General features: G+C 39.6%; 1 protein-coding gene across 47 annotated transcripts in view; it reads left to right on the forward strand.

Moving 5' to 3' along the window:
* The window catches only part of Mbs (Myosin binding subunit), a 304687-nt gene that overhangs the window by 119724 nt on the left and 157714 nt on the right, over positions 1-27249 (forward strand). For 30 of the 47 annotated variants that reach the window (XM_073982167.1, XM_073982168.1, XM_073982189.1 and 27 more), the window contains exons 7-8: positions 16935-17048; positions 17122-17236. In XM_073982167.1, the coding sequence (XP_073838268.1) occupies positions 16935-17048; positions 17122-17236 (229 nt within the window). The remainder of the gene's footprint in view (positions 1-16934; positions 17049-17121; positions 17237-27249) is intronic. The other 17 variants (XM_073982195.1, XM_073982204.1, XM_073982207.1 and 14 more) reach the window with 1 other exon arrangement.

The raw sequence follows: 27249 nt of genomic DNA on the forward strand, positions 1-27249 counted from the left end.
AACTGAAAAATAGGAACAAGGTCCTCAAGTCCCTACCTGGCAGTACTTGGGGTGCAGATAAAGAAACCTTGTTGACCACATATAACGCGATAGGTCGGTCCGTGGTAAGCTATGGAAAAAAAGGCAACAAGGTACCTCCTCATGACACCAGTGGACAATCTCCATGAGGAGGCGAAGGTTTTACCGGTGCATCAGCACAACGGGATGTTCTCGATGCAGTACATGCTTGGGCGTTATCGCAGTGAGCATCCACCCAGTCACGTCGGGAGAGATTTTCATGATCTAGAGATGGGTCCAAAATATAAACGAGAACATCTAGACCAACGAGCCTATCAGGCAGGCTTGGATAGCATTCACACTGATGCAGTCACTCAGTCACTTCAAACCTGTCAGAATGCCGCCCTGAGAGCAGCAACAGGGTGCCTCCTCAAGTCTTCAGTGGACCTTCTACATGAGAAGGCAAAGATTCTTCCGGTAAATTAGATTTTTTCGTTGCAGCACTTGCTTGGTTGGTACCGTGAGAGTCATCCCAATCACCATTGGGTGACTAGGACCGACACATTCAGGCATATCAGGAATGATATTCATGCTCTAGAGAGGGAGGTCCAACAATATACGAGCGAACCCCTAGATCAACAGGCATATCAAGCAGGTCTAAATTGTATTCACACGGATGCAGTTGCTAAGGCCATAAGCAAATATAGTGTGAATAAAGTCCTCGGACTACCTCCCCCATCTATCGCAGCTGAGGAGCGTCAGCTGCCACGACAAACCAGAGTTTGGCTCAACTACGCTCGGGATATTGCAGTCAGCCACTACATATGGTGTTATAGGGGTTTTTACGCCATTCGGGCTGTTTTCTCAAGAAGTATGGACTTGCCCATAAAAAACTTTTACCGTCGTGATTGAGGCAGCGAATGCAAGTTGCTTCAAAAATCAAAGCGATTCGGAAGCAGGTCTCAAAGGTAGCTTATCCGAAATTTTGTGTAATAGGTATCCGAAGGAGTGGACAAATAAAGTCAATATTCGAACCTGATATATATCTGGTAGATATATTTGGATGTGTAACGTATGAACCAAATCGTTCACTCCCTTCAAGAGTTATTGTGCGCACAATTTTTCCGAACATTTTTGAACATTTGTGGGGGAGGTACCTGAAGGAGTGGACCGATATAGCCCATCTTCGAATCTTTTTTGCACCTTTCAGCCTATTTTCGAAAGCAGGTCCTAATCTGAACTTATCCGAAATTTTGTGTGGGAAGTACTCGAAGGAGTGGACCAATTGAGTCCATATTGGAACCTCATCTAAGTGTGGTAGAAATTTCACGATGTGCAAAGCTTGGATCAAATGGGTTCCTCCCTCAAAGAGTTATGGTGCGCACAAATTTTCCGAACATTTTCGAACTGTTGTGGGGGAGGTACCGGAAGGAGTGGACCGATATAGCCCATCTTCGAACTTAAACTAAGTTTGCGCTCCAGCCAGAGAGACGGACGGATATGGCTAAATCAACTACAAATTGTCTGAAACGCATTTCGTCCAAACATACTTGGGGTCTAAAACCATTATTTCGATGAGGCACATTTTGCCCGTATCAAAGTGTATATGAAGAAAAGACAAAATTTTTTAGTTTTCCATAAAAAAAAAATTAAAAATTTTTTTTTAAGCTACATGAATGATTTTTGGTACATACATTGGGAAAAAAATCCCATTCTTAAATCTGTTCGAGATACTAATTTTGGTTGTTGCGCGCAAAAGTTATGGCGGTTTCAATTCTGATAAAAAGAAAAAAATCTTTAAAAGACTCTAATCATTATATTGAGAAACTCTTTTAATTAGGGGCTCCCTACATACTATATGGTTACTGAGGTCCCATAACTTTAGTGAAAAAGTTGTAAATTTTCGCGGAAATTAGGAAAGCATTCAAAACAATTGGTAGTTTACAACTTGTTCTAATAAAATTCAAGCTGTTTATGCATCTGAAAAATATATAAAAAATATGTACGTAATCTAAACATCGCGAAGATTCAAATGAAACCAAAACTGTACAAATCCGTTTAGCGGTTTGCATATTATAGCAAAACACAAAAAATATATTGAGGAAATTTATAAAATTTTTGTAAGAGAAAATATTTATAAAAATTTATTTTGTGAGTTAGTTGAACAAAATGTAAGAAAACTAGGTCGGAGTTTTTCTTCTATTTTAGTTAAATTCCCCGCAATAAATCACATTTTTTATTCTAATCACTTCTCGAAAACACGCTAACATCTAGCAGAAGATATGGATATCTTTCAAATAAATGTTGGGTTCCTTTTAATGGGGTATACTCTTGAAATAAAATTGTATCGGGTAATGTTCATTTTGAAATGCGTGTAAATCGCGAAATCCTCAAAATCACTTGATGCGCATGCGGTTTACCAATACAGCGAATTCTTCTCTTTTAATTTGTACACATTTGCCAGGATTTACTTTGGCCGCTAAGATGTAGCATCGTCTGCAATTTAGTGTGCAACAAACTGTATTACGCTTATATTTTGCACAAAGTGCATACACTTTTTATGCGCATCCGATTTCACTATCAACCGTGAAAAAATACATCGATCTAAACATATTTCAATAAAATCCATCAAGAACCGTGGATGTAGCATCACACAGTATTTTTTGGATAAATCGGATACAGCTCCCATGCCACTAAATTTTTCAAACCGCTGTTTTCGCACAAACGCGGGTGATGATTCACTTTCTTCATTGAAATGGAAACGATCCACATAAAACGCGAATTAGTCAGCGATATTTTGAAAAACATTTTTCGCAAATTTTTCAATTTTTGCAGTAGTCATTTCCGCCGTTCTAGTAGATGGATTTTTACGATCTGTGATTCATATGATCCGGATCGTCGAAAAACTAAAATATCGCGGGGTACCAGCACACTCAAAACGATATTGTAAATACTGTACCCAAAAAATAGGTTTTTTAGAAAAAATATCGCACTAAATTTTTGCCTTTGGCAGTAGATTACTCTGCTGCTGTGTGGGCTACATACTTAATATACATATCAGATTATGCGAAATCGCGAGTTCTTTAGTCCTATAATTGTTTTTTCGAAATATCCGAATGCGCGTCCCAGTTACATAAAAAATACAAAAAACACCTGAAATCCGGCTTCAAAATGTCAGCATCCATAAAAGGTGGATGCAGTGGAAATTTTGGAAAGTGATACATTAGAAGTGTAATCTTCATTTTGTATTCTCCAACTTTTACTTTGGACAGATGTCCGTCATTTGAATGGTTTAATCAGAAATCGAATAGCAATGTAAAAAACCTGTTTAGATTCAACGTGTTTTTACCTATGGTTTTTCCTTTACGCGGTCGTTACTACCACGTAAATTAAATTTTTTTGCTAAATTTTTGAGCTTTGTACAAAAACATCTAAATTAATCCAGCAATAGTCATAGTTACTGGCAAACTACAATAGTTCGCGTATTATAATAGTGCAAACCTTGGCTTCATGGAAACTAAAAAATTTTGACTTTTCCTCATATACATACCCTCGTTAGCATAAATGCAGAGGGTATAAAAAAATAAAATAAACAAATTTGAAATGCGGGAACTTGCCACCTCCATTTAGGTTATCTCACGACGCAAACTTTCAAAATATAGATATAGATTTGTCTTTCATTTAACGGTGTCTCAGTCTCGTTCAATTGAACAATCCGGTTCACTATCTCGTTCGACGGTCTCCGGTAGTTTGTATGTCAAAACTACGTATACTTAATTTTACATGCTGGTTTTTATGGCGTTACTGATACGTTTTTAAACGAGGGCCGTCGACGATGAACGTGATTGCCCAATTCTACTTCCATTTTTATCTCTTATTAATAAAAAAATCAGTTTTTAATTAAATTTGAACAAATTATATTCTTCACATTGTAATTTTAAAATTCCGTTGATTTGCTACTATACCTGCTGGATGTTCTTCTTATTAACCGACCATGATGGTGGCCTTAATTTTATTTTAAATATTATTAAAAGATTTTTCTTTCTTTCTTATTTTATTTTTTATATTTGTACCTGTATTTATGTGGTTTAATGTTTAATTGTATTTGGAATATTTCGTTTTTGTTTTCCTTGGGAGGGCAATGTATTTCTTGTTACAATACTTGTGGGTGTTATTGTTGTTGTTTTTAATTATCGTTTTGCTCCTTCATTAGGGTCCCATGGCCGTTAATGGCAAATACCTGAAAATGTATTTTCATTTCATTTATGATTCCATTTGACATTTCTTTGACATCTGTCCATTTATGCATTTCTCTTCATATGTTTTACATACATATTTCATTTTTGGGATTTCTGTGTTGTTGCAATGCGTCTCTCTTGTCATTATCACACACATTTTGATCATGGTCCATTATCAATCATCATCATCGTCATCACTATTGCGTCATTCATTGGAACGATTGTGGTTATCTTTAGTACATCATATTGATGTGTGAACGATCTTCTTGTTTTCTCTCTCTCTCTCTCTCTCTCTGTGTTTCCTTTATATTCTTGTCTATTTTTTCCCCTCGTTTTTTTGTTCTTATTTTTGTTATCCTTGTTAACAATGCCGCTACAACTTCTTCCGCGGGTAAATATGAACACCCGTGCACCTAACCGCAAACACCACCCAACTTCAGTTTCAACAAGTGCTGCCTCTACATCGGGTTACAGTAGTAGTTGTAGTGGTAGCAGTAATATACCCACAAATTCTGAATCTGAAGAAACGGACTCCGATCTAACCGATTCGACAGAGAGTTCGCATTCAACAAGTCTTTCTGATGAAGGTATTGTCGTTACAGAAAATGTTTTTTTTATTTTGGTTTATCTTTTCTAATAATGCACGTTTATTTTTAACTACTTTGTTACGTGAGATATACGTGTTTTTTATATAATGGCATATTTGTGGTTTTTCATTTTTTCTCTATTTTCTGCCTTGAAATTTATATTTGTATATTTTATATGTAAAATGTGTCTAGTTTTGTTGTGTATTACACATTCATTATATAGACGAAGAGTTTGTATGTTATTTAGAGTTATTAGCATTTTTAAAAGGACTAAAAGTACTTCAAGTTCCAAGAAGGTGAATATCGGACAGCTCCTTGGTTTACATCCACCACAAAAAAATCAATGTTTTCACTTAAATGCAGGTTAATTGCTGTTCAAAAACCGGTTTGGAATGAGGTAGTTCTTGTAATCCCGTTTACACCAATACAGTGAGATCGGATATGGCAAAAACGTTATATTTCTTCCAACCGTACATCAAGTTCGAAGATGGTCTATATCAGCCCACCTTTTCAGGTACCTCCCGCACAAAATGATTCTACATTCATGGCGTTGATAAAGTTTGTGATCCAGTCAACAGCCACACTGTTCATCACATGGACGGCGCAAATGAAGCTTCCAATGAAATTTCAGGTCAACGGTCCAATAATTCCGACCACAAACTTCCCCGAATTCCTGGAGGTCACGTTCGATAGCATGAATAAGTCGTCCGCGCATGCTGATACTATCTGCGATAGTTCCTAGCCGGCAGCACTTGGGGTGCGGATAAAGAAACCTTGTTAGCCACACACAACGCTATAGATCGGTCTGTGGTAAGCTATGCGGCGTCAGCGTGGTTTGCAAACCCAATGGGATAACTTGCAAATCTGACAGAATGCAGCCCTGAGAGCAGCATGTCTTCAGTGTACCATTTGCATGAGGAGTCCAAGATCCTGCCTGTCTGTCGATGCAATATTTGTTTGGATGTTATATATAGGAAAGATCATCCAAATCACCATATTAATATATAGGCTTCGACAGCACTGTCGAGTCAGAGAGGATTTTCGTGATTTGGAGAGAAAGAAGTCCAGAGATAAAAAAGAGAACCCCTAAATCAACAATATTACCAGGCAGGTTTGAGAGATATTCACACTGATGCAGGCGCTGAGGCTTTAGGAGCCTATAGTGTGAATGTTGTCGTCGAACATCCTCCAATATTGTCGTCGAACATCATCTTTCAGAAAGGGTCTATAGAAGCACCCTTTATTTCAGAAAGGGTCTATAGAAGCACCCTTTATTTCAGAAAGGGTCTATAGAAGCACCCTTTATTTCAGAAAGGGTCTATAGAAGCACCCTTTATTTCAGAAAGGGTCTATAGAAGCACCCTTTATTTCAGAAAGGGTCTATAGAAGCACCCTTTATTTCAGAAAGGGTCTATAGAAGCACCCTTTATTTCAGAAAGGGTCTATAGAAGCACCCTTTATTTCAGAAAGGGTCTATAGAAGCACCCTTTATTTCAGAAAGGGTCTATAGAAGCACCCTTTATTTCAGAAAGGGTCTATAGAAGCACCCTTTATTTCAGAAAGGGTCTATAGAAGCACCCTTTATTTCAGAAAGGGTCTATAGAAGCACCCTTTATTTCAGAAAGGGTCTATAGAAGCACCCTTTATTTCAGAAAGGGTCTATAGAAGCACCCTTTATTTCAGAAAGGGTCTATAGAAGCACCCTTTATTTCAGAAAGGGTCTATAGAAGCACCCTTTATTTCAGAAAGGGTCTATAGAAGCACCCTTTATTTCAGAAAGGGTCTATAGAAGCACCCTTTATTTCAGAAAGGGTCTATAGAAGCACCCTTTATTTCAGAAAGGGTCTATAGAAGCACCCTTTATTTCAGAAAGGGTCTATAGAAGCACCCTTTATTTCAGAAAGGGTCTATAGAAGCACCCTTTATTTCAGAAAGGGTCTATAGAAGCACCCTTTATTTCAGAAAGGGTCTATAGAAGCACCCTTTATTTCAGAAAGGGTCTATAGAAGCACCCTTTATTTCAGAAAGGGTCTATAGAAGCACCCTTTATTTCAGAAAGGGTCTATAGAAGCACCCTTTATTTCAGAAAGGGTCTATAGAAGCACCCTTTATTTCAGAAAGGGTCTATAGAAGCACCCTTTATTTCAGAAAGGGTCTATAGAAGCACCCTTTATTTCAGAAAGGGTCTATAGAAGCACCCTTTATTTCAGAAAGGGTCTATAGAAGCACCCTTTATTTCAGAAAGGGTCTATAGAAGCACCCTTTATTTCAGAAAGGGTCTATAGAAGCACCCTTTATTTCAGAAAGGGTCTATAGAAGCACCCTTTATTTCAGAAAGGGTCTATAGAAGCACCCTTTATTTCAGAAAGGGTCTATAGAAGCACCCTTTATTTCAGAAAGGGTCTATAGAAGCACCCTTTATTTCAGAAAGGGTCTATAGAAGCACCCTTTATTTCAGAAAGGGTCTATAGAAGCACCCTTTATTTCAGAAAGGGTCTATAGAAGCACCCTTTATTTCAGAAAGGGTCTATAGAAGCACCCTTTATTTCAGAAAGGGTCTATAGAAGCACCCTTTATTTCAGAAAGGGTCTATAGAAGCACCCTTTATTTCAGAAAGGGTCTATAGAAGCACCCTTTATTTCAGAAAGGGTCTATAGAAGCACCCTTTATTTCAGAAAGGGTCTATAGAAGCACCCTTTATTTCAGAAAGGGTCTATAGAAGCACCCTTTATTTCAGAAAGGGTCTATAGAAGCACCCTTTATTTCAGAAAGGGTCTATAGAAGCACCCTTTATTTCAGAAAGGGTCTATAGAAGCACCCTTTATTTCAAAAAGGGTCTATAGAAGCACCCTTTATTTCAGAAAGGGTCTATAGAAGCACCCTTTATTTCAGAAAGGGTCTATAGAAGCACCCTTTATTTCAGAAAGGGTCTATAGAAGCACCCTTTATTTCAGAAAGGGTCTATAGAAGCACCCTTTATTTCAGAAAGGGTCTATAGAAGCACCCTTTATTTCAGAAAGGGTCTATAGAAGCACCCTTTATTTCAGAAAGGGTCTATAGAAGCACCCTTTATTTCAGAAAGGGTCTATAGAAGCACCCTTTATTTCAGAAAGGGTCTATAGAAGCACCCTTTATTTCAGAAAGGGTCTATAGAAGCACCCTTTATTTCAGAAAGGGTCTATAGAAGCACCCTTTATTTCAGAAAGGGTCTATAGAAGCACCCTTTATTTCAGAAAGGGTCTATAGAAGCACCCTTTATTTCGGAAAGGGTCTATAGAAGCACCCTTTATTTCAGAAAGGGTCTATAGAAGCACCCTTTATTTCAGAAAGGGTCTATAGAAGCACCCTTTATTTCAGAAAGGGTCTATAGAAGCACCCTTTATTTCAGAAAGGGTCTATAGAAGCACCCTTTATTTCAGAAAGGGTCTATAGAAGCACCCTTTATTTCAGAAAGGGTCTATAGAAGCACCCTTTATTTCAGAAAGGGTCTATAGAAGCACCCTTTATTTCAGAAAGGGTCTATAGAAGCACCCTTTATTTCAGATAGGGTCTATAGAAGCACCCTTTATTTCAGAAAGGGTCTATAGAAGCACCCTTTATTTCAGAAAGGGTCTGTAGAAGCACCCTTTATTTCAGAAAGGGTCTATAGAAGCACCCTTTATTTCAGAAAGGGTCTATAGAAGCACCCTTTATTTCAGAAAGGGTCTATAGAAGCACCCTTTATTTCAGAAAGGGTCTATAGAAGCACCCTTTATTTCAGAAAGGGTCTATAGAAGCACCCTTTATTTCAGAAAGGGTCTATAGAAGCACCCTTTATTTCAGAAAGGGTCTATAGAAGCACCCTTTATTTCAGAAAGGGTCTATAGAAGCACCCTTTATTTCAGAAAGGGTCTATAGAAGCACCCTTTCTTTAAGAAAGAGTCTATAGAAGCACCCTTTCTTTAAGAAAGGGTCTATAGAAGCACCCTTTCTTTAAGAAAGGGTCTATAGAAGCACCCTTTCTTTAAGAAAGGGTCTATAGAAGCACCTTTTCTTTAAGAAAGGGTCTATAGAAGCACCCTTTATTTCAGAAAGGGTCTATAGAAGCACCCTTTATTTCAGAAAGGGTCTATAGAAGCACCCTTTATTTCAGAAAGGGTCTATAGAAGCACCCTTTATTTCAGAAAGGGTCTATAGAAGCACCCTTTATTTCAGAAAGGGTCTATAGAAGCACCCTTTATTTCAGAAAGGGTCTATAGAAGCACCCTTTATTTCAGAAAGGGTCTATAGAAGCACCCTTTATTTCAGAAAGGGTCTATAGAAGCACCCTTTATTTCAGAAAGGGTCTATAGAAGCACCCTTTATTTCAGATAGGGTCTATAGAAGCACCCTTTATTTCAGAAAGGGTCTATAGAAGCACCCTTTATTTCAGAAAGGGTCTATAGAAGCACCCTTTATTTCAGAAAGGGTCTATAGAAGCACCCTTTATTTCAGAAAGGGTCTATAGAAGCACCCTTTATTTCAGAAAGGGTCTATAGAAGCACCCTTTATTTCAGAAAGGGTCTATAGAAGCACCCTTTATTTCAGAAAGGGTCTATAGAAGCACCCTTTATTTCAGAAAGGGTCTATAGAAGCACCCTTTATTTCAGAAAGGGTCTATAGAAGCACCCTTTATTTCAGAAAGGGTCTATAGAAGCACCCTTTATTTCAGAAAGGGTCTATAGAAGCACCCTTTATTTCAGAAAGGGTCTATAGAAGCACCCTTTATTTCAGAAAGGGTCTATAGAAGCACCCTTTATTTCAGAAAGGGTCTATAGAAGCACCCTTTATTTCAGAAAGGGTCTATAGAAGCACCCTTTATTTCAGAAAGGGTCTATAGAAGCACCCTTTATTTCAGAAAGGGTCTATAGAAGCACCCTTTATTTCAGAAAGGGTCTATAGAAGCACCCTTTATTTCAGAAAGGGTCTATAGAAGCACCCTTTATTTCAGAAAGGGTCTATAGAAGCACCCTTTATTTCAGAAAGGGTCTATAGAAGCACCCTTTATTTCAGAAAGGGTCTATAGAAGCACCCTTTATTTCAGAAAGGGTCTATAGAAGCACCCTTTATTTCAGAAAGGGTCTATAGAAGCACCCTTTCTTTAAGAAAGGGTCTATAGAAGCACCCTTTCTTTAAGAAAGGGTCTATAGAAGCACCCTTTCTTTAAGAAAGGGTCTATAGAAGCACCCTATATTTCAGAAAGGGCCTATAGAAGCACCCTTTATTTCAGAAAGGGTCTATAGAAGCACCCTTTATTTCAGAAAGGGTCTAAAGAAGCACCCTTTATTTCAGAAAGGGTCTAAAGAAGCACCCTTTATTTCAGAAAGGGTCTATAGAAGCACCCTTTGTTTCAGAAAGGGTCTATAGAAGCACCCTTTTTCAGAAAAGGTATATAGAAGCACCCTTTATTTCAGAAAGGGTCTATAGAAGCACCCTTTATTTCAGAAAGGGTCTATAGAAGCACCCTTTATTTCAGAAAGGGTCTATAGAAGCACCCTTTATTTCAGAAAGGGTCTATAGAAGCACCCTTTATTTCAGAAAGGGTCTATAGAAGCACCCTTTATTTCAGAAAGGGTCTATAGAAGCACCCTTTATTTCAGAAAGGGTCTAAAGAAGCACCCTTTATTTCAGAAAGGGTCTAAAGAAGCACCCTTTATTTCAGAAAGGGTCTATAGAAGCACCCTTTATTTCAGAAAGGGTCTAAAGAAGCACCCTTTATTTCAGAAAGGGTCTACAGAAGCACCCTTTCTTTTAGAAAGGGTATATAGAAGCACCCTTTATTTCAGAAAGGGTCTATAGAAGCACCCTTTATTTCAGAAAGGGTCTATAGAAGCACCCTTTATTTCAGAAAGGGTCTATAGAAGCACCCTTTCTTTTAGAAAGGGTATAGAGAAGCACCCTACCTTTTAGAAAATGTCTATAGAGCACCCTTTATTTCAGAAATGGTCTAAAGAAGCACTATATCCCTGGTCATTGTAGAGGACCGAATGCCAAAACTCACAATGAGCATTAAAGTCCCCCCAAGACAAGACGGTTATGACCTTCCAAAAATATCGTATTATTTCTTCAAAATGAACATCAAGTTCCAAGAAGGTTTATAACGAATAAATCCTTCTAATCGAACATATCTTTCGAATCGAATAAATCTCTCGAATCGAACAAATCCTTCGAATGACTTCTCCAAAAAAAGTTATAAACTTCACTTAAGTGCAGCTTAAGGGTTGTTCCAGGAGCCTTGTTTAAGTTTTACTAAAGTGAGTCCATGTGGTCCAGTTTATAATTAAAAAATATTCGTGGACAAGTTCATATTTTCGGCGCAATAAATATCCCATGGTGACCAACTAAAGTGACTGGTGGTCATGACAACTATCGAAGGGACTGAATGACATTGGTCCAACCTTTGCACATAATAGTAATTTTAATAATTTTGTCTATAGTACCAAGGTAGACACTGCATCGACAACATATTGTGGGGCCGATGCCTCGCAAGACCTAAGCCTCCTCATGTAACATGTCCACGGAAGACATGAGGAGACATCCTGTTGCAGTTCTAAGGGATTCAATGTGGTAAGTTTGAAAGATCTTCCGTTGCGTTTCACTTACGATTGCAAAACACACTGGCGCGGCATAACCTACCAGAGTCCGACCTATAGCTTTGTATGTGGTTAGCAAGTTTTTTTCCCTTTCTTCAGGTGTAGCCGGTTAGATACTTGAGGACATTATTCCTACATCTCATCTTATCGCAGACAGTTGAGTTATGCACGAACGACTTATGTAAGCTATCGGTTCTTTGGGGGTAATTAGTGGTCGGAATTATTGACCAATCTTTGTCAACTTTGGCTTCTCAGAAAATTATAGTTTTTTATTTGACTTAACCACCTTGAATTCTTCGCATTTCCTCTCTCCAGGGGTTGCCGGTTAGGGACTTGAGGATATTGTTCCTATATCTCATCTTATCGCAGACAGTTGAGTTATGCACGAACGACTTATGTAAGATATCGGTTTTTTGGGGGGTAATTAGTGGTCGGAATTATTGACCAATCTTTGTCAACTTTGGCTTCTCAGAAAATTATAGTTTTTTATTTGACCTAACCAACTTGAATTCTTTGCAGCTTGTGGTGATTCCTAAACCCGATGTTTTCCCATTGTTTGAGTCGGGTTCAGAGTCAAACGTCTTCCGTTACGGATGTCGTTTAATTTAGGGACAGAGATTGACTTCACATTTTTGCTTGCGGGAATAGGTTTCGTCAAGTCTACTTTTTGGCCTGCCCCGCAGCTTCCTTAGAGGCTTTGATTTGAACAACTATAGTGACTGGAAGGAATAACGTGTCCACCTGTAGTTCGCGTCGGGGTACATGACGGTATGTTCTCCCTATTTCCCTCATGTACCTCAGCTGATAAAGAAGACATACTTCTCAATATGCAAATTCGGGCCTCATTCCTTCTTTCAATTTTCCTCCTGAACAAGCTGGAACTTCGATAGCTGCAAGTTATCTTCAATAGTTTTAAGAGTTCAGTGTAGGTCGTCCTCGTCCCTTACTTCGTCTCAGTCCAAATTATGGCTACAATGTTGTCCTTTGAGATTGCCGGTGCACTTGTGGCAGGAGGTACAGCTGTAGATGCAAAGGCCTCCACACCACACATGGCTTGAGGTCTCACCAACGTTTGCCGCCGGTACTGGGTCATTTTGGTCCTGCACCGTAACCTTATTCCGTTTATTTCAACTCTCCCATCGTAGTTGTTTACTTTATGCGAACTACTATTGTTTATTTTAGGTCCACGGTTGATCCAAAGGATCCTCAGAGTGCAGAGGAGACTCTCAGACATCTATTAAAGATTACTCTCTGGTAGATGCTACTTCTCTAACCCGAACTGACAGGGTGTCCAGGAGATCCCCAAGGCGCTTCTGATTCAATATGTCCCAAAAATCCCTGCCCATCCGCCATCCCGGGAAGACGCGTCAAGTAGGAGAATGACATCTCCCTTGGGAGATATAGTTGGTGACACAAAGTTTCAAACAAGGCCGGAGGGTAGTATTTTCGACATCTTCGTACAGCATAGCATGGCTGACTGTATCAAATGCTTTTGCCAGGTCCATCATTGTTTTTTGTCACGGCCAGTTGTGAAAGTGGTGTGCAGTGTTGATGGGGTACTATGCTGCTTCCGGCACCCTTGTTAAGATCAAGTTCCAATATAGACTTTGTCGACCTATTCCATCGGGTATCTATCTCCTTTACAAAAGTTCAACACTTTTCCGTTTACATCCAGTTAAAGGTCACTTCTCGGATCATGTTGAAATTTTAATAGCGGGTAGTGAGTTAAAAAAGCAACATTATATTTTATTTTGCCAGAGAAAGACAATACTTTCTGAGCCTGTCTCTAATGACCCATACATGGAATGTATGGGGGTAGCAGTCAGGTGTGGAGCTGCCGAGATAGAGTTGCTGAATGTATACATCCCGCCGAGAAATAGCTGTATCCCTGATTATAGGCCTGACATTAGCCCGCTCTTGCAAGGTCATAATCGTCTGGTCCTGGGGTATTTTAATGCGCATCATGAGATGTGGCATTCGTCCCTCGGAAACGACCAGAGAGGTACAGCGCTGGCTGAGCAGATTGATAGCTCTACGTTTTGCACGGTCAATGAGGACGCCCCTACCAGAATTAGAGGAGAGTGTCACAGTTCGCCTGACATAACCATCGTGTCACCTGGTCTTACAAATGACGTTACCTGGCAACCCGTCATTTCCCTTGGATCAGACCATCTCCCCATAATTGTCTCCATTAGCAGACCACCCGACTTCATCACCTCTGAACGCCGCACGTTTGTCAATCATAAAAAAGCTGATTGGCCGAGTTTCAGAGAGTTCACCAATCACCGCTTCAGAGAATTGCCCAATCCTTCTGATGTTCGGGTAGCGGAAAGGACTTTCCGGGACATCATCACTGCTGCAGCCGCTCGCCATATCCCTGCTGGTCGAATACCCGAAGTAAGACCAAATTTCCCAGCATAGGCGACGGGATTAGCAAACGAGCGTGATGAGCTTCGTTGTATCAACCCCAATGACCCCAGAGTCAGGGAGCTGACACTGGAAGTTAACAGGCTGGTCGGCGAGCATAAGCGGAACAAATGGTTAAATCATCTGAAAAGCTGCAACATTGGAGCCGGTATAGGTGAATTGTGGGCAACGGTTAAGCCACTCTCGAACCCTGGAAGAGGGGAAGATAGGACCTCAGTCACGTTTGGCGACGTTACGTTGACTGACCCGAAGAGGTGCGCAAGTAATTTCAATCGACAGTTTGTCGAGCATCCCGAGAGTGACAGGGCGAAGAGAAGAGTATTACGTCGCATCAGATCTCTTCCTGCCGAGGATGAACCACCACAACTTACAATGGATGATGTTGCTAATGCCATCAGGAACGCTAAATCATCCAAAGCGTTGGGCCCTGATGGAATCTCCATGGTAATGTTGAAGCAGCTGGATGAGCCGGGAGTCGAGTATCTCACCAAAGTCTTCAACTTGTCGCTAGCCACCCTCGTTGTTCCCGAAGTCTGGAAAATGGGCAGGGTGGTCCCACTACTGAAGCCAGACAAGGATGCCAGCAAAAGTGAATCGTAGCAAAGACACTTGAGGCCTTGATCCTCCCCAGTATCAGAAATAGCTATCAAGTTGCCGATCATCAACATGGATTCCGTAAGCAGCACAGCACGACAACAGCGCTGCACGCCATTACCACATATATCTGTAAAGGACTCAACCAGAGACGGCCGTGCGATAGAACAGTGATGGTGGCTCGTGACTTATCAAAAGCCTTTGATACGGTCAGGCACTCCACGCTGTTTGAGGACATTGAGCAGACAACCCTCCGTCCAAGCTTGAAACGTTGGATAGTCAACTATATGTGTGGACGCCAGTCGTACGTGGAATTCAGGAATAAGAAGTCCAAACTCCGTAGAGTGAAACAGGGAGTTCCCCAAGGTGGGGTGATATCTCCGGAACTGTTTAACCTCTACCTCTCCTGTATTCCACCCCCTCCAGACGGCATTGAGATCGTGACGTATGCGGATGATTGCACGATCTTGGCGTCGGGTACCTATCCTGATGACATCTGTGAGAGACTGAACAACTATTTAATTGATCTTACCACCTTTTTCCATTCGAGGAATATGCAGATTTCCCCCACAAAATCTACAGCCACTCTGTTCACCACATGGACAGCGCAGTTTGGACGTGAGTTGAATGTCGTGGTCGACGGTAGCAAAATTCCGACCACAAACTGCCCTAAAATTTTTGGGGTTTCACATTCGACACTACATTCACGTCGTGCGCACACGCCACAGCTATCTGCGACAAGTTGGAAAGTAGGAACAAGGTCCTCAAGTCCCTGGCCGGCAGCACTTGGGGTGCAGATAAAGAAACCTTGTTGACCACATATAACGCGATAGGTCGGTCTGTGGTAAGCTATGCGGCTCCAGTCTGGTCCCCGAGATTGTGTGATTCAAACTGGAAAAAGATTCAAACTTGCCTGAATGCCGCCCTGAGAACAGCGACAGGGTGCCTCCTCAAATCTTCAGTGGACCATCTACATGAGGAGGCAGAAATTCTTCCTGTAAAGCAACACAATGAGATGCTTTCGTTGCAGTACCTGCTTGGATGTTATCGTGTGAGCCATCCCAATCACCATCTTGTGGGTAGGCCCGGCCCATTCAGGGAGATCAGGAAGGATATCCATGCTCTAGAGGGAGAGGTCCAACGATACAGGAGAAAACCCCTAGATCAACAAGCATATCAAGCAGGATTGAATAGCATTCACACGGACGCAGTTGCCAAGGCCTTAAACAATTATAGTGTGAATAAAGTACTCGGAGTACATCCTCCGTCTATCGCAGCTGAGGAGCGTCAGCTGCCACGACAAACTAGAGTAGTTTTGGCTCAACTACGCTCGGGATATTGCAGTCGCCTAAATTCGTATTGGGCGGAAATCGATCGCGCCGTGCAAGACATATGCCCAGTATGCGACATGGGCCCGCACGACACACAACACCTTTTTAACTGCCCCGCCAAACCTACCCATCTAACTCCAGTGGATCTGTGGCTACATCCCATCGAAGCAGCCATTTTTCTGGGACTGGAGATATACCCAGAGCCAGATTGAACAGAGGAAGGAACAAATAAACATAACAAAAACACTGTTACAACAACAACAACAACATACTTTCTGAGATATGGGTCCCAAAATGTCCCATTATAGGGACCACTCTTTCAAACACCCCCGAAATTTCCCATTATTGGGGCCACTCTTTCATACACTTCCACACACTAACCCCCATTATTATAAGTCCTCTTTTGTTATAGTTTGGATTTACCGCACAGATTTATAGCGTTCCGGTTAACTTAAAGTTAAAAGTGATTATTGAATTTCAAGGAGGAGCTTCAAATCATTATCTTTCAATGTGAAAATTATATTTTTAATGCCTCCAATTTAGTTTATTTTCCATTTTGAAATCCATCAGATAGTAAAAGAACACATGTAATAATGGCCCTAAGGGTTTTTGTAGTCTTGGCTGCAACGCTATAATTCTATTTTCGAAACTTCTCTCAAAAGTGACCTGAATGTCCCAAAAATACTTTTGTTTGTTTTTGTTTGGTGTAGATTGAGTTTATTGGGCAAGTCCGTGCAATAATTAAGCCCACTTTTTATAATACCTATTCCGCAAACTCCTATAAAATGTACACTAGAAACTTTCAAAACTTCTTTTGTCACCTAAGAAAATACCATTTTTAAGAATAGTACATTTGGGTCCACTACTACTATTATTGTATTGTACCGTAGCAGACTAAGGGTATTTAGCAGTTTAGCGATTTTATTCGTGTTAATAGATTGCTTTATAACATTTGTATTAATGTTCGTCTTTTTAAATCAACTTTATCCATTTCCATTTTTTTTGTAATTTTCTAATTAAACTTGTTTACACATTGAATTATCGGATATTTAACTTTATGGATGTTTTAAAATTTTTAATAAATTTTGTTTGTCTTCTTCTTTGGATTTGATTAATAATTAATTCGTATCCTTCTTTTTATTTCGTTAGATGATAAAACATCTGTACAGAAAACAATTGAACCCGCCACAGATGATGAGGCGCCATGGCGTCGTAATAATGTCGCTCGAGTGCGTACCAGCAATGACAGTCCAAGTAAAAATCGTAAGTTTGAAATCAGGAAATTCTAATATTTCATCTTTGAATAATAACTTGATAAATTTTCTCTTTGCTTTAGAAGTTCCTGATGTTATTGATGTTAATAAAACAACAACAGCAACATCAAATTCCACCACAACAGAAACAACAGATGTTATATTGAGACGAACTCAAAGCTTTGAGAATGATGAAAAGTAAGTAATAATACAATATCTATTTTTTACAAAAAAAAAAAAAATATTTTGTGTCAATATTAAATATGTGTTCTTGTGCTTTAATCCTATTTAAAATTTCAATTGTAGTATTTTTTATTTAAAATTTCCGTAAAGTTGTTTAGCAATGCTACCAAAAAAAAAAGACAACTGCTAGAATTTATTAATTTCTAAATGTTTGTGATCGATCACCACACCACCCACATGCATATTCTTCCACAATAACTTGGAGCTTTCGAATAAGTTATTTCTTATTTTGCTGTTGTTGTTCCAGTCCTAAGATATTGAAATAATTTTCCAAAAATACTATGCCTGACATTATCACATCGCTTCTTCCTAATGTAGTATTTGTGACACTGATATTTTTGATTAGTTAGAACTTTAATGCTGATAACGCTTTTTATGATATATATTATTGTGACATATAATTGATATTGTGATAAAAATCATTAATAATTTGAAATGGAAAATGTAGTGATTAGCGTGATTTTTTTAGATTTGTGGAACAGACCAATGAGGACAATAATGGGCGATTTTTTTAGACAAAAAGCGATAAAATGCCTGAATTGTTAAATATTTGTTCAGGAAGTAAACAAAGAGGTTTCTGTTTTAAACATTTTTATGAAGCAATCAAAGAGGACAATCACGGTGCTCTTGAAACAATTTTAAATGGAAGGTGCTTACACCTTTGAAGTTTTTGCGGATTCTGAAACTACAATGTTCATAGATGAGAAAAATCGAAAAACAAAAAAAAAATCGCCGGATCGCTTTTTAAATAAATCGCGATTTAAGTTCACATTTTTAGGGGTTGTTTCGGTTTTCACAATTTAGCTTAGAAACCTCAAGTCCCATCAAAATGGGATTTAAGAAAATATTGTAGCTATGAAAATTCTCTACAAGATTGACCTCTATGGTATTCTCGTCGGTTTTGCCGCTTTTGAGATATAGAAGTTCAAATTGGGACAATTCAAATTCAATTCAATTCTGTATCGCCCCCTTATATAACAAAGGCATGAAGGGTTCGCCTTAACTAACTTTTGATGAAAACAGCTTACACAGGGGAAGTTTTTGTGAATTCTGAAACAGCAATGTTCACAGATGAGAAAAATCCAAAAACTAGAAAAAATCGCTGTAGGAATTTTTAAATAAATCGCGGTCAAAATTCACATTTTTAGGTGTATTTTAGGTTTTCACGATTTTGCTTGGAAACCGCAAGTCCAATCGAAATGGAGCTAAAGAAAATGTTGTAGCTGTGAAAAATTTCTACAGGATTGACGTTTACCATTTGTTCCCAGCCTGTACCATTTTTGAGATAAAGAAGATCAGTTTACATTTTTAGGTTTTTTTGTTTGGGTTTCGCGATTTTGCTTGAATACGGTAAGTTTTATCGATATGGGACCTGAGAAAATCTTAAAGCTGTGAATATTCTCTACAAGACTGGCTTAAGTAACTTATCCTAAGTTGTACCATTTTTTTAGATATATAAGTTTAAGTTGGGAATTTGCAGTCATGACATTGTTTTATAAGGGGGCGATACAGAATTGAATTGAATATGAATTGTCCCAATTTGAACTTCTATATCTCAAAAACGGTAAAACCGACGAGAATACCACAGAGGTCAATCTTGTAGAGAATTTTCATAGCTACAGTATTTTCTTAAGTCCCATTTTGATAGGACTTGCGGTTTCTAAGCAAAATCGTGAAAACCTAAACAACCCCTAAAAATGTCAACTTAAATCGCGGTTTATTTAAAAAGCGCTCCGGCGATTTTTTTGTTTTTCGATTTTTCTCATCTATGAACACTGTAGTTTCAGAATCAGCAAAAACTTCCCAGGTGTAAGCACCTTCCATTTAAAATTGTTTCAAGAGCACCGTGCAATGTGTGTGAATTTTATACCCTCCGCCTTTAGGCTAACGAGGTTATATTCACTTTTATACAATCAAAAATGTGTCACATCAAAATTTTGGTTTTTTGGACCCCAAGTTTGAATGAAATCCGTTTCTGTCCTTCCGTCTGTCTCGCTGGTGCGCACGATAACACATGGTGCATTTTCTGAAAGTACATACTGAGGCTACAACAACCGTAATAGGGTTTCGTGTTGTTAGATCGGGTTTAGATTTTATAGCTTCATCTAAAGCTGGCTAAAACGACACATTTTTCCACTTATCGGGTCTTTATCTCAGAAACTAAAAATAATTTTACTTGGCGGTCTTCAGCAACATTATAGCCCTAATGTAGAAGAACTTATGTGTCAAACGGAACAACGAGGGACATCTAGCACATCAAAATCAATAAAATATATCGAGGTTTACATAATTTTTGGAATTATGGTCAGTGGCAGCTAAACTATTGGGAGATGAACCAAGTAACCTTTCGAAAAAAATTTCTAAACAATGTGCTCAGCAATTCTACAGAACATTCTGGAACTCTAAAATACTTATTTCATGTTATTATACCCTCAGCCTTTAGGCTATGAAGGGTATATACACTTTCATACGGGCAAAATGTGCCTCATCGAAATAATGGTTTTAGACCCCAAGTATGTTTGGACGAAATGTGTTTCAGACAATTTGGAGTCGATTGAGCAATGTCCGTCCGTCTGTCTGTCTGTCTGGCTGGCTGGAGCGCACGATAACTCTCGAACGGATGAACCGATCCGGTTCAAATTTTGGCTTTCGTAATATTTTGCCCAAACTTAGTTTAAGTTCGAAGATGAGCTATATCGGTCCACTCCTTCCGGTACCTCCCCCACAAAAGTTCGAAAATGTTCGGAAAATTTGTGCGCACGATAACTCTTGAAGGGAGTAACCGATATGGTCCATACTTTGCCCATCGTGGAGCGTGTACCAGACTTAGATCAGGTTTTAATATGGACTCAATTGGTCCACTCCGTCGGGTACCTCCCACACAAAAATATGGAAAAGTTCAGTTTAGGACCATCTCTCGAATCGCTTTGATTTTTGCTTTAGCAACTTGTATTCACTGCCCTATATACGACGGTATAAGTTTCATCAGGGGCAAGTCCATACTTCCTGAGAAAATAGCCTGAAAGTTGCAAAAAACCCCTATGACACCGTGTGAGGAGGTTGGAGGGCAAAATAACTCTCGAACAGGTCTGCCGATTCGGTCCAAAGTTTGGTCTTAGTAATATATTGTCCAAACATAGTTAAAGTTCGAAGATAAGCCATATCGGTCCACTCCTTCAGGTACCTCCCCCACAAAAGTTCAAAAATGTTCGGTAAAATTGTGCGTACGATAACTCTTGAAGAGAGTGGCCGAATTGGACCATACTTTACACATCTTAATATATCTACCAGATATAGATCAGGTTCAAATATGGACTATATTTGTCCACTCCATTCGGTACCTCCCACACAAAATTTCGGGTACATGTTCACTTTAAGACCTGCTTTCGAATCACTTTGATTTTTGTTGAAGCAACTTGCTTTCGCTGCCTCAATTGCGATGGTAAAAGTTGTTTCAGGGGCAAGTCCATACTTCTTGAGCAAACATCCCTGAAATTGTAAAAAACCCCTATGGTACCATATGTAGTGGCTGGAGATCCATTCTTTTTAGTATCTCCTCCGCAAAACTTTTGATCTCTAATCCTAATCAACCTTTTTGTCAGTTCAAACGCCCAAAATTCCCTAAATACATGGGTTTTTTTGGGAAAAATTGTTCAATATACACAGGCTGAGGGTATATCTCTGTCGGCCAAGCCGACTGATACTTTTTTACTTGTTTAGGCTGTATTTTATATCATACCTTCTACAAGACATATTTCAAACAATGTTCACACAATCTGATCATTTTCATAATTGGGATTTCAATGCATTACTCATATATTTACCAAATACTCGGAAAAATTTGCACAGTCAGTCCAGCGAATATCTCTTTCAAAAAAAAAAAATTAGCGTAAAATGTTAGTTTTGGGGATATGGTGCGAAATAAAGGAATTTTTAGATATATTAAAAAAAGGATGAACAGACCAAAGATATATTTTACGAGCGCTTAGAAGAAACATATGGCCGTTGCCCTGTCCATGACATTAAAATTATACTAGGCGATTTTAATGCCAAAATTGGCAAGGAGAATATCTCTGGCCCAACAGTCGGGAAATTCAGCCTCAACAGTGAAACATCTGACAATGGTATGAGGCTGATAGACTTTGCAGCTGCAAAAAACATGGTAGTTAGCAGTACCAGATTTAATCATCTCGATATTCATAAGGGCACCTGGCTGTCTCCAGATCAGAAAACTAGAAATCAAATTGATCATGTTGTGATAGATGGAAGACATTCATCGAGCGTGTTGGACGTACGATCGTTCCGAGGCGCTAACATTGATTCGGACCACTACCTTGTTGCAGCAAAAGGTACGCACCCGCTTAAACATAGCAAACAAAGTACGAACAGACACAACACGAAAATAAGACATCGGTAAGCTGCAATCACAACAGATAGCCACAGCATATTCCACTCAACTAGCCCAATTGCTTAATCAAAGCACCCCTCAACCCAATAACATATCAGCGCAATGACAAAGCATTGCCCGCTCCATGCAAACAGCCGCAAAATCCATACTTGGATACCAGATACCTCCACTAAGGAATCCATGTTATGATCAGGAGTGTCGTGCTGCCACCGAAGAGAAAAATGCGGCATATGCGTAATTTGGTAACTGATACAGATAGTGTACTCAGGATATGGAAAGAACATTTTTCAAAACTGTTGGTATCCAATAGCAGCGAAGACGACGAAGATACCACAGTCCCAATCCCAGAAGATGGTATTGAATGTATACCGCCCAGCCAAGATGAGGTAAAGACAGCAATAAATCGGCTGAAGAATAATAAGGCAGCAGGAGCCGATGGGTTACCAGCCGAGCTGTTCAAAACCGGAGGCGACACGCTGATAAGTTGTATTCATCAGCTAGTTAGCACCATCTGGCAGGAAGAACGAGTACCCGGCGATTGGAACCTGAGTATCCTGTGCCCGTCCACAAGAAAGGAGATAAGACTGTATGCTCTAACTATAGGGGCATAAGTCTCCCTCCCTATTGCCTACAAGATCCTGTCAGGGATATTGTGCGAACGACTAAAGCCAATGGTCAACGAGATAATTGGACCATACCAATGTGGCTTTAGACCTGGCAATTCCACCATTGACCAGATATTTACCCTGCGGCAAATCCTGGAGAAGACCCAAGAGATGCAGATCGACACCTGCCACCTTTTTGTCGATTATAAAGCAGCCTTCGACAGCTCGCTGCGTTCAAAGGTATTCCAAGCCATGTCTGAATTTGGTATCCCCGCAAAGCTCATCCGGCTTTGTAAAATGACTTTAACTGACACGAGGTCCTCAGTTAAAATAGGAAAGAACCTCTCCGAAGAGTTTGGTACCAAAAGAGGTTTCAGACAAGGAGATATCCTTTCGTGTGATCTCTTCAACATCCTGCTGGAAAAGGTTATACGAGAGGCAAACGTCAAAAAAAAAAAAAAAATGGCACAATCTACACCAATAGTCACATGTTACTTGCTTATGCTGATTATATAGACATCATGGGCCGATCAGTAAAAGAAGTAACTGATACCTTTATGAAGGTCGAAGGAGAATCGGCTAAAGTGGGTCTGGCGGTAAACGGTGAGAAGACCAAGTTGATGGTTTCGACGCGCAATGCGTCCATTGAGCTCGGACCGACTGTGAAAGTTGGTTCCTATAATACAGTGTTCACCAGCAACAACAAATTCAACCGCTGCGTTTGTGTTGGGCACACACACGAGATTATCTATCCCTCTCTAGATAAACATCGTGTGCGTTAATTCATTGCTAAAACAAAGAAGATGATCGGTGGTGAGAGCAATGTTCAAACTCACCACAATGTTGTATGTTGTTAAAAGACTTCGTCTACCTCGGCACCTCCGTAAACACAACAAACAACATCAGTTGTGAAATAAAAAGAAGAATTGTATTGGCCAACAGATGCTACTTTGGTTTAAGTAAGCAGTTTTAAAACAAAGCCAAATCTCGTCAAACAAAAATAACGCTCTACAAAACACTGATACTACCCGTGCTGATGTATGGCTCCGAAGCCTGGGTACTTGCGCAAGCAGATAAGGCAGTGCTTGGTGTGTTTGAGAGGAAAATTCTTCAAAAGATCTACGGACCAATCTGCGTTGACGGTGAATATCGACGTCGCATGAACCACGAGCTGTATCTGCTATACAACGACATCAATATTGTTAAACGTATCGAGATGCAGCGATTGCGTTGGCCAGGCCATATCATAAGAATGAGCGATGATGAACCCGCTAAAAAGGCGTATAAATACGGACCGCTTGACGGTGCACGCAGAATTGGCAGGCCAAGGAATAGATGGCACAAACAAGTGGATGATGAGATGAAAAGGCGCGGTATTCCAGAGTGCGAAGCAACAAATAGAGAGGAATGGAGATCTTTTCTTAGTTCGGCCTATGGAACAAATGTTCTGTAATGGGCCAGCTAAGTAAGTAAGTAAGATTTGAGGCAACAAATGCATTTTTTCGAGCTGAAAATTTCTCGAAATCTTTTCTTCATGTTCTTATCTACAAGCTTGCTTCAGAGGTTTAAACAAGATTTGTATTGGTTTCAGAGATACGTATTGCCTCGATTTGCTCTAAAAAGTCATTATTTAGCCATGTTTAGATGAGGCCATAAAATCTAAACCCAATCTTACAACACAAAACCAATATACGGTTTTTGTCGATTGGGTCTGTACTTTCATAAAACCCACAGTAGAAGTTATTTGCACAAAATTACCTTGAATATGTTGCACAATGTAATTGTATAGCGGATTAACCGATATAGGACAAAATTTGCACCTTGTAATATATTGTCTACATTTAGATTGAGATGGGTCATGTCTGTCCACTCTTTCCCCATAAAAGTTTAACATTTTCACTAAAGTGGTGGGTCCGATAGCTCCCAAACATTCAAACTTTGCACATTGTTATTTTTCTTACAGACATAAATCAGGTCCGACCGAATATGAACTATATTGGTCAATTTCTTCTGTAACCTCAAAATTTCAATATTTTTTGCAAAAGTTAAGTTTAGGGCCTTGTCTAAGATCGTTTTGATTTTCTTTCTTGCACTTAGCTAGCCTCGCAGTCCTATAACAAGGTTATATTTTTCCGGGTAATTCGATTCTTTTTGATATAATGACCTAAAAGCTCTAAAAACTCTATCGAAACCAACTGAACTGACTGATGAGCATGACGACTTGCGAATTGAGTATCTGATTTGGACGAAAGTTTGCTCAAAATTCTTGCAAATGTACATCATGTTTCAACAATGTCTACATTGGACAACACCTTCGAGTACGTCCCTCACAAAAGTTAAAAACATGTTTTTTCTGACGAAGAGTTCTACGTCGCATTATATTTCTTCCTGCTGAAGAGGAATCACCCACTACAATTTAGAATGAATCATGTTGCAAATTATCCAAAGCGTCGGGAATCTTTATGATAATGCAGAAACGGCGGGATGGAGCGGGAGTTGAATATCTCACCAAAGCTCACAACCTGCCGCTAGCAACCCGAAGTACAGAAAAGTGGCAAAAGACACTAAAGGGTATCAGTAGAGGTAAATTGAAGATACTGATTTTACTTTTGACGCGCTCAGCCAAAATTCTTAAGGCTTTACTCCTCTCCAGCGTCAGAAAAAGCTATACAGTTACGAATCATATGCATGGGTTCCGTAAGCAACGCAGCACTACAACAGTGCTGCCCGCCATCACCACACATATTAGTCGAGGACTCAACTATAACAAGCCGTACAATAGGATAGTGTTGGTGGCACTTGATCTGTCGAAGGTATTCGATACCGTCAACCACGCCAAGCTGTTCGAAGATATAGAGAAGACTTCCTTCCAGTCTTGTTTGAAACGTTTGGTAATCATCTGTATGAGTGGTAGTCAGTCTTACCTCTACGATTCTAAAGTTCCACACCCTTCAGACGGCATAGAGATCGTATGCGTCATTTGTGAATGGCTGATTACCACTATTTCCTACACAAGCAATATGCACACAGTCGCCGCTAAATCTACGTTCACCCTTTCCAACACATGGACGGCGGAGATGAGCACAGAGTTGAATGTCCTGTTCGATGGTAATACGATTCTCACCACTTACTACACCAAGATTCTATGGGTCACATTCGACAGTATGTTCACGTTGTCCGCGCATGCCACAGCTATCAGGTGAAATGTTCTCAAGTCCAAAGCCGGCAGCACTTGGGTGCAGTTAAAGAAACTTTGTTGACCAAATATAACACCGTAGGTCAATCTATGGTAAGCCATTGAGGGAAAGTGTGGTCCGCGAATATAAATTTAACGCCATGGAGCAATATTCAAATTTGCCAGAAGAACCGCATCGTTGTGCCTCCTCATCTCATCCGTGGGTTATCTGTACGAGGAGGCGAACATATTACCGGGTCATCAGCACAACACGATGTTGTGGAGTAGTGGTACCTGCTTGGTTGTCATTGCCGAGAGCATACCTGATATAACCTTGGGAGCAGATAAAGAAACTTTGTTGACAAAATATAACACCGTAGGTTAATCGATGGTAAGCTTTGCGGCGACACTGTGGTCCGCCGCGGATGTAAATTTAACGCGATGGAACAACATTCGAACTTGTCAGAAGAACTGCTTCATTGTGCCTCCTCATCTCAGCCGTGGGTCATCTGTATGAGGAGGCAAACATATTAACGGGTTATCAGCACAAATATGTAGATGTTGTCGATGTAGGGAGTACCTGCTTGGATGTCATCGTCGAGAGCATACTTGACACAACCTGGTGAACAGGTATTTCCCATCTAGGTAAGACACGAGAGATCTTCATGATTTGCAGAGATGTTCAAAGGTTTAAACGAGAACCTCCAACCTATCAGAGAGGCATGGAAAGAATTCACACTGATGCAGTTGCACATACAGCTCAAATGTATAGGGTGAATGGGATACACAGGACAGGGGCCACACGACACTCTATATTTGCTTAGCCATCTAGCTAAACCCACTCACCTGTCTTCTGATTTTTTATGGACGCAGCCGGAATTTTTTGAATCTGGATTAATGCACATATTTGCGTTGCTACAACAACAACTGATGACCTACGAATTGAGTATCCGGATTTACACATCGTAAAATGTCTTTCCATTGTTGTTTAAGTGTCTGTTCGAGGATAATATTCAAATTTTTGAGCACAATGTACCCCATGGTCGTTTTTACAGCGATATGTTTTTCGTGGGCAAGTCGAAGAGGACAATAGGAGGAAATTATTAAAGATTTTTAGAAGTGACCAAAGGGGACAATAGGCCTAGATTTTTAAAGATTTTTAGAAGTGATCAAAGGGGACGATTAGCTTAGATTTTTTAAAGATTTTTAGAAGTGACAAAAGAGGTCCATATGCGTAGATTTTTAGAAGTTACCGAAGAGGACAATAGGAGTAGATTTTTTAAAGATTTGTAGAAGTGACCAAAGAGGACAATAGGCCTTAATTTTCTAAATCTTTGTAGAAGTGACCAAAGGGGACAATAGGCGTAGATTTTTAGAAGTGACCAAAGGTGACAATGGGCGTTGATTTTTTAAAGATTTTTAGAAGTGACCAAAGGGGACAATAGGCGTAGATTTTTTAAAGATTTTTAGAAGTGACCAAAGGGGACGATTGGCTTAGATTTTTTTAAAGATTTTTAGAAGTGACCAAAGGGAACGATTGGCTTAGATTTTTTTAAAGATTTTTAGAAGAGACCAAAGGGGACAATAGGACTTGATTTTTAGAAATGACCAAAGGGGACGATTATCTTAGATTTTTTAAAGATTTTTAGAAGTGACAAAAGAGGACCATAAGCTTAGATTTTTAGAAGTTACCGAAGATGACAATTTTTTAAAGATTTTTAGAAGTGACCAAAGAGCACAATAGGCATTATTTTTCTAAAGTTTTTCAGAAGTGACCAAT

Source organism: Musca autumnalis, unplaced genomic scaffold (assembly GCF_047663935.1).
Source record: "Musca autumnalis isolate F117 unplaced genomic scaffold, ASM4766393v1 scaffold_4, whole genome shotgun sequence".
Lineage (NCBI taxonomy): Eukaryota > Metazoa > Arthropoda > Insecta > Diptera > Muscidae > Musca > Musca autumnalis.